The sequence below is a fragment of the Daphnia carinata genome, chromosome 4 (genome assembly GCF_022539665.2).
Source record: "Daphnia carinata strain CSIRO-1 chromosome 4, CSIRO_AGI_Dcar_HiC_V3, whole genome shotgun sequence".
In the NCBI taxonomy this organism is placed as follows: domain Eukaryota; kingdom Metazoa; phylum Arthropoda; class Branchiopoda; order Diplostraca; family Daphniidae; genus Daphnia; species Daphnia carinata.
In genome coordinates, this window is record NC_081334.1 from 4,582,590 (window position 1) to 4,599,175 (window position 16,586).

At 40.7% G+C, this 16,586-nt stretch overlaps 1 protein-coding gene and 4 long non-coding RNA genes across 8 annotated transcripts; 3 read left to right on the plus strand and 2 right to left on the minus strand.

Moving 5' to 3' along the window:
* The first annotated feature begins 345 nt into the window (after positions 1-345).
* LOC130695273 (uncharacterized) lies at positions 346-1,848 on the plus strand. Of its 2 annotated transcripts, none has more exons than XR_009002335.1 (6): positions 346-538; positions 752-837; positions 898-1,059; positions 1,167-1,298; positions 1,372-1,521; positions 1,582-1,848. It is a non-coding gene; the product is annotated as an uncharacterized LOC130695273 (long non-coding RNA). The 2 variants fall into 2 exon arrangements; XR_009002336.1 differs by having other exon boundaries at positions 1,585-1,848.
* A 138-nt stretch (positions 1,849-1,986) lies between these two features.
* LOC130695274 (uncharacterized) lies at positions 1,987-3,208 on the plus strand. Of its 2 annotated transcripts, XR_009002338.1 has the most exons (5): positions 1,987-2,143; positions 2,205-2,293; positions 2,596-2,688; positions 2,768-3,021; positions 3,080-3,208. It is a non-coding gene; the product is annotated as an uncharacterized LOC130695274 (long non-coding RNA). The 2 variants fall into 2 exon arrangements; XR_009002337.1 differs by having other exon boundaries at positions 2,768-3,208.
* A 619-nt stretch (positions 3,209-3,827) lies between these two features.
* Positions 3,828-5,237, plus strand: LOC130695676 (uncharacterized). Its single transcript, XR_009002447.2, has 5 exons — positions 3,828-4,004; positions 4,061-4,134; positions 4,206-4,311; positions 4,377-4,447; positions 4,536-5,237. It is a non-coding gene; the product is annotated as an uncharacterized LOC130695676 (long non-coding RNA).
* Positions 5,238-5,888: 651 nt separating this feature from the next.
* On the minus strand, positions 5,889-7,464 carry LOC130695536 (uncharacterized). The gene is made up of 7 exons (XR_009002418.2): positions 7,331-7,464; positions 7,182-7,258; positions 7,023-7,115; positions 6,747-6,964; positions 6,588-6,660; positions 6,423-6,529; positions 5,889-6,330 (listed from the first exon to the last, which is right to left on the minus strand). It is a non-coding gene; the product is annotated as an uncharacterized LOC130695536 (long non-coding RNA).
* A 1,007-nt stretch (positions 7,465-8,471) lies between these two features.
* Positions 8,472-15,523, minus strand: LOC130695215 (uncharacterized). Of its 2 annotated transcripts, XM_057518335.2 has the most exons (8): positions 15,231-15,523; positions 14,302-15,153; positions 13,879-14,204; positions 11,541-11,673; positions 11,329-11,478; positions 10,956-11,260; positions 10,424-10,891; positions 8,472-10,357 (listed from the first exon to the last, which is right to left on the minus strand). In XM_057518335.2, exons 4-8 carry the CDS (start codon positions 11,656-11,658, stop codon positions 8,759-8,761), a joined length of 2,640 nt encoding a protein of 879 aa, XP_057374318.1. In that variant the 5' UTR covers positions 11,659-11,673; positions 13,879-14,204; positions 14,302-15,153; positions 15,231-15,523; the 3' UTR covers positions 8,472-8,758. The 2 variants fall into 2 exon arrangements, with proteins under 2 accessions (XP_057374318.1, XP_057374319.1); XM_057518336.2 differs by lacking the exons at positions 13,879-14,204; positions 14,302-15,153; positions 15,231-15,523 and adding an exon at positions 13,598-13,699.
* Between the last annotated feature and the right edge of the window lie 1,063 nt (positions 15,524-16,586).

Sequence of the window (16,586 nt, forward strand, 5' to 3'; positions counted from 1 at the left end):
CCACTGGTTTCTTCCGCTCATTTCAATTCTGCATTAGTTATCAAACAGTGGAAAGTGGAGTTCAGTTTCGGATTTTACGCCCGTCTGGCAATTTAGTTTTAGGCGCAGGAGGTATAGCGCGTTGCGTGGCCTTGATTATAGTAGGCCATGGTTTACCGTCAGGAAGCCTTAGTTTTCCTACACAGTTCTAGCAAATAAACCCAACAATTCAGAAATGTATTTCACATGCGTTTGCCATTTCGTTTACATGGTTCAAATCTCTTTAACCCTAATTTTTTTTTGTAGTTGCTATGTATATATATATACCCCGATTTTGTGTGTGTCTGTGTGTTTAGGGATGGAGAAGTTAAATCCCGGCAATTTGTATCACACGTACACCTCGTGGACCGTATGCTCTGCAGTTGTATCACGTTGCATTCAGCCATTTTTATGTAAAGCTTTTTGCTATGAGTAAAATTTATGCAGTAAGTTCTGGATGATAAAATTACATTTGGGATGTGACACAAACTATTGTATTTCTGCCTCGCAATGACATTAGGTAAAGTATTATGATAAAAACAATTAAAAATTATACTATATAGGTTAGAATGGTGAAATTTATTGCAATGCATGCTGTTTCAAAGTATGTTGCTGTGACTATTTTTAGTGAAAACAATCAAAGTTAGCATATTTTACCGTCAAATAGTGTGATAAAAAGATTTGTTATGCTACTTGGTGGCTATGCATTGGCATTAATTATGTTTTTCTTTAGGGTTTCATGTTGCTGATGTACATGTCATGATACTGACAGATCGCTATGTCATCTTATTGGAAGAAACACGAAGTGGAGCTTTTGGAGTTAGTTTAGACCGCTTGCGTTTAAGCCCACGATGTTTTATATAACCTCTGGTTTCACAGAACCCGACAAAGATATCAAAGCCGCTGTCAACATGAAAGAACATTATGGAAGAATTGCCAGCTGTTAAGCGTTCAGGTGTCAGGTGTTTGTTTCGAAAATGAAACAACGAGGGTCGTCATGGTGGTTTTCCCGGAGACTCAGCCGAATGCGAAGCTCGTGAAGTATGTTCTACTATCACTACCCTTTTCTATCTGTTTTAAAATATAAATCACGTTTTTAAAGATAAAAGCCTATTATTTTGCTTTTCTTGACTATTTATTTGATTCAGGAAACAGCGTACTACTTCATGAGAACCACGGATTGTGCACACTGAGGGCAAACCCTACCAGAAACAGAGTTAGGGCCTCTAGTGTGATATTGTCTAGACAGGATGTCTATCAACTCGTCATTACCGTCTGACGTACTGTCTATTCTATAATTATAAAACGCTGCTTGTATGACCCATAAATTGATGTTTTAAATCATCTCCACAGATTAACACATCTGCGAGAAAGGACCTTTATTGGATAGGGAATCCTCAGAATGTATAACAATGAGTCTATATTCAAGTTGTAGCTCAAAAGTTCTACAACTGAGGATTTTCCTGAACATCAAATCAGCATGGAATGCTTTATAGGCCAACGGTACGCTAACATCCCAGAGATATTATTCATCTGCTTTGTTTATATTTGTTTTTCATGCAGTAGATGCCTAATGCGAAATGTGGAAGATGCCTAACAAATTGTGAATGCTACTCTGATTAGACACATTTGGAACTTAAGGTTTCTCGTGTTGGTTACTTCAAAGCAGTAATAATTGTACTACAAAAAATATGCAAGGCATGCTGGTCTGTTCTTCTCAATGACGAGACGAGTAGAATCGATCAATTAACACTAAGGAAACCTAAGGTTACCTACAACTGATGAGGTTGATGTGGTCATCAAGCTTCCATCTCTATGTATCTAAAACCTGCAGATCTTATGTCTTATTATTTGACCAACTATTGTGAATCAAATCAAGGTTAGTTTCAAAACGAAGAGGAAAGAGTACTAGAAATTTGTGGGGTTTGCATCAATAATGGACAATTCTTTATTTTGGAATTGCAAGGTGCTGGTCGTGTGCGTTGAACATCAACATTTGGCGCTGGTTCACAAATGTTATATTTTACTTATTATTGTGCCGGCTTTTGCCATCCTGGCTATGTGAAAACTGCTGTGTAACTTATTACATGATCAGCTTAGGAGTCTTTGGAGATGGTTATACCTGGTAATGCTTTTTCACAGAGTTGTCTAGTTTTCTCATTTTAATCAGTCATCTATTATATTAGATGAAACACTGCTGAAAGAAAACCATTTGCCTATGGATAATAGTAACCCTAAGTGCATCAAAATATCGTTCCTCAAAAAAAGTTTCTAGGTATGAAAGTGATTTTCTTTAGATTTCTTTAGATTTGTGTCTTTGTTTCCCAGTAAACCCTAGTACCTGGCCAAGGACACAGTTTATTCTTATTATACGATAAACCTTCCGGAGTCACGCTAAGTTGAATTTAATAATTAAGGGGAAAGAAAACTTAAAAAGTGGCGTTTTGCATTGCCGAATGTTATCCTTTGTATCGGATTTCGAAACTGCTAGTCGGGGGGGGGGGGAGCGTTTTTAAATCTTCAATCGGCTCCGGTTCATAAATAATTTGTTCTACGTGTTATTGCGTGACTGATTAGAATTTCGCCATCAAAGTTATGAGGAAACTAGTGGAGCTTCTCAATTCATGATGAACTAAGGATTCTCGATCGCCATTGGAGATGTTGCATTTGGTAATGTTTTTTATGGAATTTATTCGGTGTTGTAATCTTATTTTATCTACATTTATAATTCCCAACGACGATGAAGCAGATGAGGCAGGCGATAGCGAATGTAATCCATTGCTATACAGTGTGCAATCGCAGCATCTCGAGTGTCAATAGTGCAATTCGCACATGGAACGATGTTTCAACAAATACGAATCCAGACGTCTTTGCGGTTCAACGTTGGAAAACGAAATAGGGAGCGATTATGGCGTCTTGCGCAGTATGTTCCATTACGATCCTGGTAACTGAACATATTGCAAGCGATTTTGTATTTGTATCCGGACATTGGAACCATTTTAAGTAGTACTCTTTATTTGTTCCTCGTGCTACCACATGAAACCTCTCGTTGTTTATTTAGGACAATGTAACCGATGTATGCTGGTACAATTTTGTACAGGTAGTCTTAAAGAGAGGGAATTCTGCCTTATGTTGAAAAACAATGTGCATGTCCTCGTTCTCCGTACCATATTAAACGTCGGCAAGTTGATTCTCCGGCGTCCTTGTCTCTTGACTTCGTCTCCTCACTTTGTACCTCCACTGCGAGTCATCAAACGTCGAATAACAGAGACAATATGGTGAAATTATGCAGCAGTTTAAATAACGAAACAGCAGGTAAGAGATGATAAGTTTAATGATCAACAATATGTAAAATCGTTCTGAACTAAAAATGCCCTTTGATGTTGGTCATGTACGCGGGTAACGAGTTGCAGTCAAATACCCTTGCCAAATTTTGAATCCAAATCACGTATTTTCGTTAGAATTTCACTGATTTTGAATAAGTAAATAAAGAAAAATTATAAAATTGGGATTAAGTATCAGCCCGACATTCTATCAAGTATCAGTCACAAATTTTAAAGGTAAGGGGGGAATTTGCGCTTTAAAAATTTAAGAACGTGTTCGGATCAGCATATAACTATTAATACAATTTGCTGGTTAAATAACAAGTCTTACAATCTGTAAAAACTTGCCTTTTTATTATAAATTAAATAACAAGATGGCGTTACTGCTCCTGCTAATTTGTGTTGTGATTCCGTGTGACATGACAAAATCCGTGTTCGAATGTTTGTTAATTACCTGTGTTACATTTCAGCAGAAAACTCGAAAAATGGTGTGCTGCCGACTACCAAAAGTTTTTTTTTTTATTTTGCGTTATGGATGCAAGGCAGATCAGATGGATTATTTCTCTGGTATCTTGCCATCATCTATGCCAACTGCGAAACCAAAAAACTGTTACCAACCTAAGGCTATTGCTTTCCATTATGTTATTAGTTGCTCATGTAGAGGTATAACACTTATATTGTTGGTACTAGAATCTAGTTGAAATGATTCTGCTTTTCAGATTTAGCTCGTGAAATTTGCATTGCAAAGAATGCTGACCGGGAAGAAACGTCACCAATGATACAAATGCTATGGGTTGGAATACCATAATATTATTCTGCTACCCTTTATATGCTCATGATCTCCTGTCATTTTTGCTCTGACAGGTGCACAATAATCATTGTGTTGTGTTTCCAGCTATAACCACCAATGTTTCAGCATTCATCTCATAATTTCTACTTAGCTGCGAACACACAGACATACACTTCAAAGGTATTTCCTTCGGTATTACATGTCTTTCTTGTTTAAGACTGCTTTTTCTAAACATCCCATCACAGAACTGCCAAGTCTTTGCCTTCTCCTGCATAACTTCTGGCCATACAGTCTTTTTAGCCTTTGGACAACAGGCGTAAGTCAAATTTTCTTCTTTGTTTGAGTTACATAAACAAACTTGTATTACCCAATAAGTAACATTCTTTTTCACATTTACTATCTAGGACTATGTCTTCTTCCTCTTCCGGATTCATCGTCAATATTCAAAGTTTTGCCTTCTTCGCTTCATTGTCCGTCGCCCCATCTTCGCCTCGTCCGTCGCCGATTCTTCGCCCCGTCTTCACCCCATCTTCGCCTCGTCCGTCGCCCCATCTTTGCCTCGTCCGTCGCCGATTCTTCGCCCCGTCTTCACCCCATCTTCGCCTCGTCCGTCGCCCCATCTTCGCCTCGTCCGTCGCCCCATCGTCGCCTCGTCCGTCGCCCCATCGTCGCCTCGTCCGTCGTCGCCTCGTCCGTCGCCTAGTCTTCGCCCTGTCGCCGTGTCATCGCCTCGTGGTATCGTTTTGTTTTGTTTTGTATTATGTTCTTCTAATTAACCCGTTGGCTGCCACCCACCCACTTTGATCCCCCTTTTTTTTTTTTAGCTTGACAGGGACGGGCCGCGCTGTTCTGCTCCATGGTCATCTGCCATGGGATGGAGCAGCGCCACTGCCCAAGATTGGCCGAACGGCCCTTTAGGCAATGCACCACAGGGAATTCCCTTGATCGATGCGATAGATGAGACCTGGGGTGTGCATTCCCGTAAAGGTCTCATCGTCGTGTCAGCCCGGCCCACCCGGCCCTTTGGTCGCTATCCCTAGGATAGCGATAGTAGCGACTGTAGTTAAGGGTGGCGTGGCAGCCAACGGGTTAGTTATAAGTGTATTTGTGTATGTATTTTGTATTGTATGTGCAATATGTATAGTGGTGGATTTGAGGGTGGAAGGAGGGAAAATAAAATGTTTTTTACGTTAATTATTTTTGTATTTATTTATTTGGTATATATGGTATATACTGGCTTATATTGGCTGACGTGGGGATCGAACCCAAGAATTCTAGCATGCCAGGCACGTGCTTTACCTTTCAACTAACCACGAATTACTTCAATTTAACAGTCATCCCCTTAAATCTTTGTATGTAGTTCATTTTAACCTAGCCTTCAAAATTATAAGAGAAAGTTGTAAGGACAGCCATAGCGCAGAGGTAGCGTGCTGGGCTGGAGTGTCAATGGTCTGTGGTTCGATTCCCAGTCTGGATACTGTTAATTCACCGCCAACAAGCGGTCGAGGAAATTACCTGGCTAGAGAAAACTCTGAGCAGTTGGTATCCGATGGTCGAGAAGAAAGAAGTTGATCAATATAATGTATGAATACAGCGAACACACGCAATGAAAAAAAAAAATTTTGAAAAAAATATTTTATAAAAAAAAATTGTATTGACAATTCTCTGCACATCAGAATTATTTTTGCAACTTTAAAAGGGCAAAATAGCCCTTTCAAAAGTTGCCGTCAACCCAGGCAGGGGGAGACACTGCCTTGTTGACCCACCGGGGAGATTACCCGGTGATTGGCTAAGAGAAGCCGGAAGAAGAGCCGAAGATTTGGAACATTTTTACTGGAGCGATTAACCTTTAGTTCGGATTTGTCGGTAGCCACGTCGCCCTCCGTGAACACATCATCGGACTAAGTGGACCCCCACGTCCCCTTTCCGGCCAGAGCCCTCCAAACCTCGGTATATGTTATTTTTATATATACCGTACAGTAGGGGCGTGACCCCCTACGGGCTTATTATGAGTCAAGGGGAAACGGGGCTACGGAAAGGAAGGGAGCCCAGATATGCACTTCAATTTTTGAATTTTAAATACCGTTTGGGAAATATGAATACAGTGTAGAAATTCCATGTCTTCCATCCAATAATCACAGTTTATTCAACGTCTTGCCCCAAACGAAGAAAATTTACAGCGCCAGTGTTACTTTTCACCTTTATTTCAAAAAACAAAACAACATTAACTACTGAACAGAAAATTATGTAGGTTAGATAAAGTTGGCAGAAAATGCTTCATGTTTACTTACAAGTCCCTTTCTACGAAGATGAGTTTAGGCTTTGAAAGGTTATTTCAAACTGCAACTTCAGGAAAACCATCTGACTATCACCAAATAAATCCAAGTTTCCCTGTGCCCTAGATAATTTCTCTTGTTTAATTAGAATGTTAATGCAATTCTAGATAATTCTCCTACCACGTTGGAAATGACCTTTTCCATCAAGCTGGTGCCAACATCAGTTTTTTAAATATAGCACATCAAACAAAACCTGGAAACAAAGCAGAACTTTTCAATAAGCTATTACTGGCGTCATATGCTGCACAACAGGTTTTCACCAAGAACTTGTGCTTTTACCTTTTAGAAATCAACTGGATATTGGTAACCATCCTAAGGAGAGAAACGATTATGACAATATGGCACACTTGGCGATATCCTGGGATTCGGCAAAACATTTCCAATACGCGAGGCAACCATTATTATGGCAACCAAACTCGAAATAGCCCCCTGACAACGAACAAATTGACAGTTCAGTAGAGTACTCAGTAACAGGCAATTCCTCCGCTAGATGTCTTCTAAATATAGGTGCTTTAAAAAATAAACAATTTTTTGTTTCATGGTCACAAATAATACTTGTTGCAAATATGTTTGTTTTTGTTTCTGCAAGTGTAAATGGAGTCAATGTCAAGTGTTCCATGGCTATAAGGATAGGAGGTATTCAAAGTCCTAAAATAAATGTTTTATAGCATTAACCTAGAGAAAAAAAGTTAACAATAGAATGGGCAACATTACCAAGCAATCACCAGACAAGGAAATAAGTTCTTTGAAGCAACTACAAAGCTACATGGCTGCCAATATGTACTGCTCTCCTATTTGTGATAACAATGTATGAAAGGTAGTATCAGCAAATGGTTTTATTGTTGTTTTGTTTCTAACCTAACCTTAAAATGCAAATCTCCCTTTTTCTTTTGTTAGTGATGAAGATGGAATTTCCTGTCCTACTTGTTTCTGTCATAGACTGTGGGGTCCACCATTACAAAACTCTACATCAGCAACAATCGTTTTTCACTGCTCAGAATCTGCATATGTCGTGAATGAAAAAATTTTAATTAAAAATAATTTAAAAAATAGTTGTAACACCAAGCATTATTAAATGTCTTGCCTAACTACGGAAATAGCTGGAACTACAATGTATGTCTCCACAATCCTGAAATGGTTGAAATGACCAGCTTTGTTTATTCCATTAGTTCTAATTTTAAAAAAAGTACAAAGCCTAACTGCATGATTGAGCAGCTTGGCTTGATGTTTTTTTTTTAAAGCAAGAAGGAAGCAATAACTAATATCTCAATGCGCCTGTCGTGCTTACTTTTAAGGACACGAGTTACCATCCATGATAGCACACAGATAAAATCTTCTTGTGTTCATGGTATGAGATGAAACTAATGGCAAAGAATAATGCAATAGTGGAATATGGAAGAATGCCATTATCCCACATTTATCATTCTTCTTAATGGCCATCTGGCATGGATATCAGAGAATCAGGGCCAAAGCACCACCATGTCTTGTTCATAACTTGTGATATTCCCTAAAATTTAGAAAGAAACAAACAATGACTCAGCATGAAAAGAATTACTTCTTATAGTTTCTTCTTAATAATGTGCCATTCATGTTGTAATTTGAAAAGGAGTTTCAAATATCGTTAGGTATTCTCAAATTAAAGTTTCTTGTGGAACAATGTTGTTGTTAGAATTAGAATCAATGTCTTTGGTTAAGAATGTTTTCTTGACGGAACATTCACTCAATTATTACTTTACCATTGCTGCCTGATGTGTCCAATATTTCGCCCGTCAGATGCACACCGCATGTTTCACACACGACAACGAACTACCAAATGGCGACTGATGGCGGTTCACAAAACTCAAGCAACGTTGCCACATATTTCAAAATGGGCGGCGAATTCAATTTGAGACAACTTTTTAGTTTTCTCTCGCACAAGAAGATACTATGCAAAAATCAAAAATTAAAACAAGGAGATGGAAAACTGAAATTTTCGTCATTTTTTAGTAAAAGCGTAAAACGATATTAGAAACGTCCTACCATTTATTATTGAATTGTCGTCGTTAAAAGAGACCTTGAGTAAACACAAACACGAAAAATACATTTGTAAATAACCGAGGCGAGGAAAAAAAAATAAGTGGGGTTTTAATTAAATGACAAGAATAGATTTGTTTTGCTGGTGGATGAGAAAAAAAAAAAAAAATTTAAAAAACAAAAAAAAAAACGATTGATATTTAATGCATGGTTGATTTTTTGGGTTGGGGGGGGGGGGGGGGGGGGAGTTGTCTGGCATTTTTTCTTTCTTTTTCTTTTTAATGCCGTCCAGAGTACTGTGGATGCCTCATGAGTCCGCTGCCAGATAGTTTTATAACATTCGTTAAGTTTTTGCTATTATCGCCACTCTGACTCTTATAACTATTATAACCATTCGTACAATTACTGCTGTTGCAGTTATTGGCGTTGTAAGTTTGCTGGTCCTTTGCACTGGTGAAATTGTAATCCAGCCACGGACTGGTAGGTATTCCGGAGGCCATTGAAATGTTGCACGCGTAAGTCGACTTGATGGACAGCTGTCTGCCTTGCCGACTCAACTGCACCACTCGCGGGATAAAGATGGAACCAAGGACGGACGCGGCCAAGAGGACCATCAATCCGGCTGTAGCGGCATCGTGATATTCTTCATCGGCCATCGTCACGACCAGCGTCCATCCCAACATCAAAACAGCCGACGTCAACGTGCCGATTAGAATCAGTTGAGCTTCTCGATGCTGTTGGCGGATCTGCCTCAAGCTGGACGCGTAGAGGGCCGTGACGGTGACCAGGACCATGAGGAAGAGGTAGAGCAAAGGCAATTCGTTGCTGTAGTTGATCGATGTTGGCGATTGGTGGTGTTGCTCTTGAGTATAGAAATGAGCGCTAACGGCGACTTGGACCGAGACGGCCAGCAAGACGGCCACATAGAGGGGACATTGAGGCACCGAACCGCCGAGTCCGGCGGAAGCCAAGTGGCGGAACTGAAAGAGTTTGGCCAGGAGTAAAGCGTAGCCAGTCACGAGGAATAACGGAGGGAGGAAAAGTTTCAAATGGGTAGCCAGTCCGGGTAGAACAAAGAGGGCCACGCTCGTCAACTGAGCCATGACGGCCAACAAGAGAAGAAGCGACATGGTTTGAGTGGTCGAGAGCCGGACGCTGGTGGTGCGATCTGTGTCGCACATGCGCGAGACGAGCACAACGAGAATGTAGAATGTGGCTAGCAATTCTGTGGCCGAGACGGCCAGAATGGAAGCCGCCCAAGTTCGACCTTGAACAAAGAGAAAGAGCGGGCGAGACGACGGACTCGCTGTGATGAGATTATCAACGTCATCGAGGAAAAGTCCAGTTGGTTCTTGCTCGGGATCTTCCGTACCTTCCACTTTGTTGTTGATGTTGTAATCAATGGTCCGTTCGTCGATGACAAAAGGCGGGACGGACGTTAAGAGAGGGACAGAAGAGGCGTGACCGAAAAAATCGAAACGCGATTGTGATGTCATCACGGCGGCCAGCACGAGTCCGTCGTCGTCTGAGAACCAGGCGACAGGCGAGCTTTCTCCCGAACCGGCCATCAGTTTCTGGATGAGATAACGGTTGGCAACGAGACGGCCCGACGGAGTGAAATGGTTTGATGTTCCTTCCAATTCAGCCGGCCCTCTCGAATTCGACGTGGCCGGCATGCTCAATTGACGTAAGGCCGTCAACATTTGACTGGGAACGCGTGACGGATCAGCAGCAAATGCCGGACTGCAATCAAACTCGCTGGTGCTGTTGCTCTCATCGTTCGTGCCATTGGCCGACTGTTGTTGAACGCAACTGGACAATTCCTGCAAGTGGAACGCAGCGCCAAGAGCCGAAACGGCTTGAACGATGTGCGGAATCTAAAAAGAGACAAATAGATCACATTAAAAATAAATGTACTCGATTATTAGAATCAATTAACTGACCTCGTTATCGAGCGGATGATGAATCACACCATGAAGCCGCATGTAATCGGCTAAGCCGGCCAGTTCGAGTAAATGAGGCTCGACAAGGAATGCGCTGCTGGACAGATCGAGGGCCCATTGAGCCGCAATTTGCGGACTGACCACACCGGCCACACATCCCAGAAGCCAAGTTATCTTCCTTCCGCTTGATATCCTGACGGCCTGGTTCATAAAATCGGCCAGTTCATTGGGTTCCATTAGCAAAGCCACTCTCACTCCTTCTTGTTGTTCCAGCACGTGTTGATGCATCGTCAAATTAGCGATGTAGGCCGTCGGGCTGCCGGAATAATCCCCGACCCAATGCTCAGCCGATATCACCCTGATATTTAAATGGCGAGCGGCTCGTTCGGCCATCCGGATCGTTCTCCAACACGTCCCCAAAATGCGGATCGATTGGCTCTGAATTCCTTTAGCCACTGCAATCGTCGCCTAAAATTAATTCAATTAATAATTTAATCAACGAAAATTCACATCTAATAAAATTATCTTTTACCCTGGCCACAGCCGCCGTATTGGGCACGGCCGAAAAGACATTGTCCGGTTGGGTGAAAACGGCCGGATCGTCTGGAGCGTAGAGGAGTAGAGATGCGGCTTCACTTTCAGCAGCTCGAGGTGTGGCCACGACCAATGGAATGTTGTGACGTCGAAGGACACGCGCCGCTTCGGCAAGGACGTCCGCCTCCTCTAAAGCGATGACGCCCAGCACGGCTGTCCCGCTGCTTTTGATTTGCCTGACGACTTGCAGCGACCTCTTGGCCGTCGCTTGGACGCTGCCACACGTATCCATCACTTCCACATCTAAATGCGTGTTCACAATACGATCATTTTAACTGAATTTTTTTAAAGATAATGTATTTACTATTTACCGATGGAGAAAAGGTGAGGTTTCGTTTGATTGTTGATAATTTCTGATGCCCACCGGGCGGCCGTTTCCCGTTGGCTGGCCGAAATACTGACGTTGCTGCCAACTCGATTGCTATCGGCATCGCAATCCAACCCTCTCCGATGTAACAGAACTAATTAGAAAATGGAATAATTAAAGATTAATGCAAATGAGCAATTTTTTTGAATATAATACCAATTTGAACATGTTGATCTGTTGTTGGGCTGCTGGGCACTAGAGCTCGACAGTCTCGATGACCCAGCCACAGGATGACGCTGAGCAATAAGAGTCGGCGTCCGGCGTCGACTGTCATGGCCGACCGGTGAACCTTCAATGCGCACATGAAAAAAAAAAGAAATTTGTTTACTGAAAAATTATTTGTGCCATCTACGTTTTCTTCCCCACAAGTTTTGAAAAATAAAATAAAAAATGGGTTTAAGCTGACGGAAAAATAAAATATGAGAAGAGCTCATCTCTCGTTTCGGCTGGTTGTACAAAAGGCGGATGCGAAGGCAGCTGCAACAGACATTTCCGGTTCAGAGTTCGCAAGAGTCAAGGAAAAAAAAAATGAAATGAAATAAATGCGCAGAAGTTTTTTTGGTTGGTGGTCGGGAGGTCATTGATACTTGATCATATTTTTCTTTGGTTGGGGGGAATTGCTTTTTTCCTTCGAGAAAATTTCTAATTGGTTAGAGAGAAAGGTCGCCACCTTATGGCGATAAACCTACATCTTATAATCACATGACGCAAAGACATTGTGTGTGTGTGTGTGTGCGTGTGTGTCTGCAGGCGTCTGTGCACAGCTGTTGCTTTTTCTTTGGTTTAAAAGGATCTAGGACGTGATGGTGCCAAATTGGCGGCAGCCGCAACACAAGTGAGAGAAAGCAGAGAGTCTTACACACACAATGTGTGTCTGACGGGAGGATGACCTTTTCGGGGTGATGTTCCACACAACCCAAAGTTTCCTTTTTTTGAGGTGAAAAGCATCATCTTTTTTTATTTTACAACAGCCCCACAATCTGTTTTTCTTCCATATTTCTGGCGTGTGTTTCAAGCAGAAGGAAACGATTGGCTAGGGGGTTGGCAGTGCGTGCTGATGTCTTTTCCTGGCACATGTGTGTGTCGGCCATAGTTCCGTATCGGATTACACTTCCGTTCAGTCACCAAGTTTTTTTTAGGGCGATTCGCCTTGACGATGGCGCACCCAAAGTCCATTGCGGAAACCTATGAATGAATCGCGTAAAGCACCTGGCCTACACGTTCTGAAGTGAAAAAAAAAAAAAAAAAAAAAAAAAAATGAAAAAATTTTTTTTTTCCCTCCCCCCTTTTACCCTGCGGAGGAAGGAGGGGTGGCGTGTGTTTGAGTTTCAACCACCAACCAGCTCTTCTTCTTTCACCCTCCTCCACCCTAAAAAGAAAACAAGAAAAGACCCTCTAACACACACACCGGGTCCACCTGCTTCCGGGATGTCCACTTGGCTGACTCTCTTTACCCTTCAAAAAGGTTTTTACACACACACACACAAAAAAGAACTTTATACGAAAAAAAAAAACCTTAGAAAAAAGGGGGGGATATTTTCAGAAAAACGGTTTTCCAGACAACACATGCACAACTGCTTTTTTAAAACTGAACTTTGCGTTAAATTATTTCTTTTTGTTCTTCTTTTTGATTTGATTCACTTTTAGGCAGTTCATTTTTCTTTATTATTTTGAAAAAGGGGAAAAAAACTCATTAAGATGATGAAAAAACAATAATCCCCGGATGAGGGAGTGTCATCCCTGTTGACATACTGACAGACCCTACCACCCAAAAAAAAAAAAAGAAAAGGTGTTTGTGTATAATCACCTGTCATCCCCGCACCCCTACTTCTTCGAGGATTTGAAAGAAAGCTCGGAAATGGTGACATGCCATAAATCGAGAGATTTAATCACATCCAAAAAAGGGAGAGAATGCAAACTTCTAAATGAAAAAAAGGGCTCGGGATTTGTACCCATTTGAGGGATTTAAAGAAGAAAAAAAGTGACAAAAGGAAAACCCGGGTCGTCAAGTAAAAAGCACGTCGTCCACACATCTGCCAGTTTTTAAGCCGAAGCAAAACAAAATCCAATAGCTAACAAATAAAATGGCCTCGGCCAAGCATTTTATTGGATTCTTTTTATTCCTTCAGAGAATAAAGACTGACACGTTTTGTACTAAAAGGAAAAAAAACCACCCCCCCTACGACTCCCCAAAAGATTCGTGTGTTTGTTACCTGTGGGTGCTGGCCAACCCTTTTTTGCAAAGGCAACGGGTGGTTAATCTTTCTTTTCACAATTCTTACAATTCCATACTAAAACTGTTCACTACTCGCAATTCACAAAACGTTTCTCGAAACGCCCTAGCTGAATGGCGGCTCACAAAAACATATTCTCAAAGACGCACAGAGAGAGAGAAAGAAAACACATTTTTTCCACACACCATAAGAAGAAGCGAAAAAAAAAAAAGGTGTTCTAAAACGCACGTTGCCACATTGCAAGAAAGTCGATCACTTACCTGGTGTGTGTGAAACGTTGGTTGATGGCAATCAACTTGATGGGCTTTGATGTAATCCTGACGTTATAAAAACCTTTTTCGACAAACACTCAAAACTTGGGTGTTTTCTTTTAGTGTTTCACTTCGGTTTCAAGGCTCACTTTACACTGGCAAGTGTTTGTTGGAATGGAGGCCAGAAAATGTTCAGAAACCTCCAGTCGTCATGGAGACCTCGACGCGACTGAAGAAGGCCCTCGAGGCGAGCGCGAGCCAGTTTTTAGCTCCGCCCATCTTCTTTCTGAAACCAAATTTCCCTCCATCCGACTCTCGTGTACTTTACACACACACTAGTATGGTAGTAGCGAGGAACATTAAAAAAAAAAAAAAAAAGAAATTGTTGAGATCTTTTTAAAAATAGAGAGAGGGCAATATGTCTTCGTATACCTGCTAATGGTTGACAGGTTTCAATGTCTTTCACATTTTAGCGACTACCCGCTACTGCACAAATGAATGCTCGTTTTTCTCTACCTTTTTTTTGACAAGAATTTTCCAGTACTAATGTATGAAATTCAAAACCTTTATTTCTTCTTCGGCCGCCATGCTTGACCGCCAAGGCTCGACCAATGGCGACGCTGCTTTACTGTTTCTCACTGCAGCATTCACGGATCGTTGCATTTGTTCTTCTTCGTCTGATGTCCGTGAGAAGGAATCTAAAAAAAAAAAAAAAATATCAAATAAATTAGAAAGTTTTCCGCTGAATTATTAAAGCAATTCGTTTTGAAGAGAATGAGAAACAGTGATAGATATAACGAGCTTCTGGTTGTGTGGAGGAAACATCGCTTGGGGCTCCTGCATGAAAAGGGGACTTCATTATTATTACTCTAATGAACACCCCCCTTTCTTTTTTTCCAATTGTTGGGGGCTTCTCTTTCCTTTAGTTGATATTTCGTTAATGATTCGTTAAGGTCCCTTTAGGGAGGAAATACGGTTGTTGGCTTGTGCAGTTGTTCCTACTGGTCTTGCCTGTTTCTTGCATTTCCGACACGAGCCATTGATCTTTCCTTGGTACCCATTGAAAGTGACACATGAGTTATAAATGATTTCGGTTCTCTCCAACGACCATCAATTTATGATAGTGTTTTCGAGCAAATAAACTGGTTGCCATGGGAACACCTCGTTCATAACAAGCAGCGACTTCTGGTCAGCTATCAACGTCATCTAATGACGTAGAATAATGGCACACTCGTCATCGATCGATTAACAAACGGAGTCGCTAAATTCATGATGGGACCAAAGCTAGAATTAAATATAAGAAAATCAAATTTAATCCTTATACCTTTCATCTACTTGGCAAATGGAATGCAGGAATTTACCTTTTTGTGGAGATTTTTATCTTTCTTTGTTGCGTGGAATGATTTGGGGTTGAGGTGCTTTTCCCAGACATAAATTCTAGTCTTATACTTGGTGGAATGAATGAATTCCATCACGTACAAGTACAAGACGACAAAAGGAGCCAAGAGACAAATTCCGATCCGAACCCTGGAAAATGTTAAGGTTATTGGCGACAGTGCTGGTAAGCTTGTCGGCGAAACTAATTCCAGATTCATGGTGGGAAATGTAAAGTACTACAATAATATGGTTTTCGAATAAGGCCTATCGAGGTCATTTAGATTACTCAATACCTGTATACTATTAACAATAAATAATTTTCGAGAACAATTACTTTTACAAAATTTTGACGGAAATTAAAAATCATACCTTCGACTGATTGAGCTGCCTGCCATGGTGCCAGATTGCTTTTTTTTGTATTATTTTTATGTTTCAGAGAACTACAGCCACCTTGCGGTTTTAATTAGAAACAAAGAAAAAGATGTGTCGGGGACTGTCGGCCTTTTGCTTTTTCCCCCAACTTCTAAATTCATCAGATAATCAACATAATACACATACCAAACTGTCAATAGTAGTCAGTTTCTCTCGATTAAGTTTAGTTATTTTTTATGCAAATCAAAAGTCTCCTACACTTTATGTCATGAAACGAGTACTGGTAAGTTGATATTTTATTTATCAGAAGTTCAGTAACGTCATATACTGCACACTCGATGCCGTTCTAGCAAATTAATACACAAGTAAAGAAGATAACTTGGTTGGGTGTTACTACTCAATTACTTAATTGAAATGTATCTGCTTTTAAAGAATGGAAGAAAAGAAAGAATGGCATCTCATTTACCAGATTAATGCTATTACTGAATCTTTTTTTGTTTTCAAAAACACACACAAAACGACAATATAAATCACATCGTGGATGCGTGCTAATACAAGTGCTGAAACTGGTCAACATTTCTGAGTTCTTTTTCACACTTAGAAATGAAGCCATTTACGCATTGGCCCAAATCGTTATCATGGCTATCGAGTCTAACGAAACATCTAAAAAAATTGAATATACATTGATTTGGAATAAACATAAATCAAATAAAAAATAAGTAAATGAGTAAATTAGAGGAAAAGTCTTGGGATACTCACCTTAAGGCATTGTTCATTTCCTCCAAAAAAATTTTAAAATCCAAAATCCCCCATGAAGGGACCTGGTGAGTCAATTGGTTTCTCAGGAATCTTACACTTTGGATATACTTCCGAAATTTTGCATCATTGTCAATTGTGATGATACAAAAACTAAAATTTTCAGCGTATCTCAAAACTTCCAGGGCACCTCTTGTTTCAAGACGTTCTTC

What these genes read in the sequence shown, in the direction of transcription:
- LOC130695215 (XM_057518335.2), bottom strand. Translation starts at nt 11,658, where the DNA reads ATGACAGTCGACGCCGGACGCCGACTCTTATTGCTCAGCGTCATCCTG. An exon ending in ACCTCACCTTTTCTCCATCG is followed by an intron (nt 11,261 to 11,328) that starts GTAAATAGTAAA and finishes ACACGCATTTAG; the next exon opens with ATGTGGAAGTGATGGATACG. An exon ending in ATACGGCGGCTGTGGCCAGG is followed by an intron (nt 10,892 to 10,955) that starts GTAAAAGATAAT and finishes AATTAATTTTAG; the next exon opens with GCGACGATTGCAGTGGCTAA.